Consider the following 687-nt stretch of genomic DNA (forward strand, 5'->3'; position numbering starts at 1 on the left):
GAGCAGTTGGATAGGTGTACCTAATAAAGTGGCCGGTGAGTGTATGTTTATCATATAAAGTCTAATATTACAACTAATCGGGGATCCCCTTCAGGTAAAAAAGTATAAAAGACATCCTGTCTGCTTGCAACCATCATACAGTGTTATCAGCATTTTACTTGGAGTTTTAAATGTCCTGGTCTTCACTATCACCTGACCAAAACCTGACAGATAAAACTGAACAAAAACAATAAATACATAGCACAGCTGTTAATAAAGGGAAAGCCATAAAAAAACTGTAATGAGTGGACGTTTTATTGTAAACACAGAGATTTGTGTTGTGATTTAACACAGATGTACCTTCCTCAGCCTTGTCCTTCAATTCTTCCTTCTCACAGTCTTGTTTCAGAAAGTGGTGGGAGATGAAGAACTTAAAATCAGCAAAACTGATGTCCTCAGACTCCTCCTCCCAAACATCACTGATGGATTCACCCTGTGTTTAAATAACAGGACATCGTTAACAAGCAGGACTTTAAAATTGGTTTAATAAATAAAGCAAGTAATTAAAGCAAGAAAATAAGTCACATTTTTTGAAGACCAGTTCTCCACAGAGCTTTCAGTCAGCTTCCATTCAGCGAGCACCTCCTCAACTCTGGACACAAACCTGAAGAAATGGATCAGAGGAAGACTTACTGAGACATAAACTCC

The 687-nt window shown here is 38.0% G+C and overlaps 1 protein-coding gene across 1 annotated transcript; it reads right to left on the minus strand.

Moving 5' to 3' along the window:
- Window positions 1-339: 339 nt before the first annotated feature.
- Window positions 340-643, minus strand: LOC106512617 (rab3 GTPase-activating protein catalytic subunit; the record flags this gene model as incomplete). The annotated part of the gene is given in 2 exon segments (XM_014001198.1): window positions 340-472; window positions 565-643. Coding segments are annotated over 2 exon segments (212 nt in total), but the record flags the coding sequence as incomplete, so codon positions are not given.
- Window positions 644-687: the final 44 nt, after the last annotated feature.

This window comes from Austrofundulus limnaeus, unplaced genomic scaffold, assembly GCF_001266775.1.
Source record: "Austrofundulus limnaeus strain Quisiro unplaced genomic scaffold, Austrofundulus_limnaeus-1.0 Scaffold9147, whole genome shotgun sequence".
NCBI classification, from domain to species: Eukaryota; Metazoa; Chordata; class Actinopteri; order Cyprinodontiformes; family Rivulidae; genus Austrofundulus; species Austrofundulus limnaeus.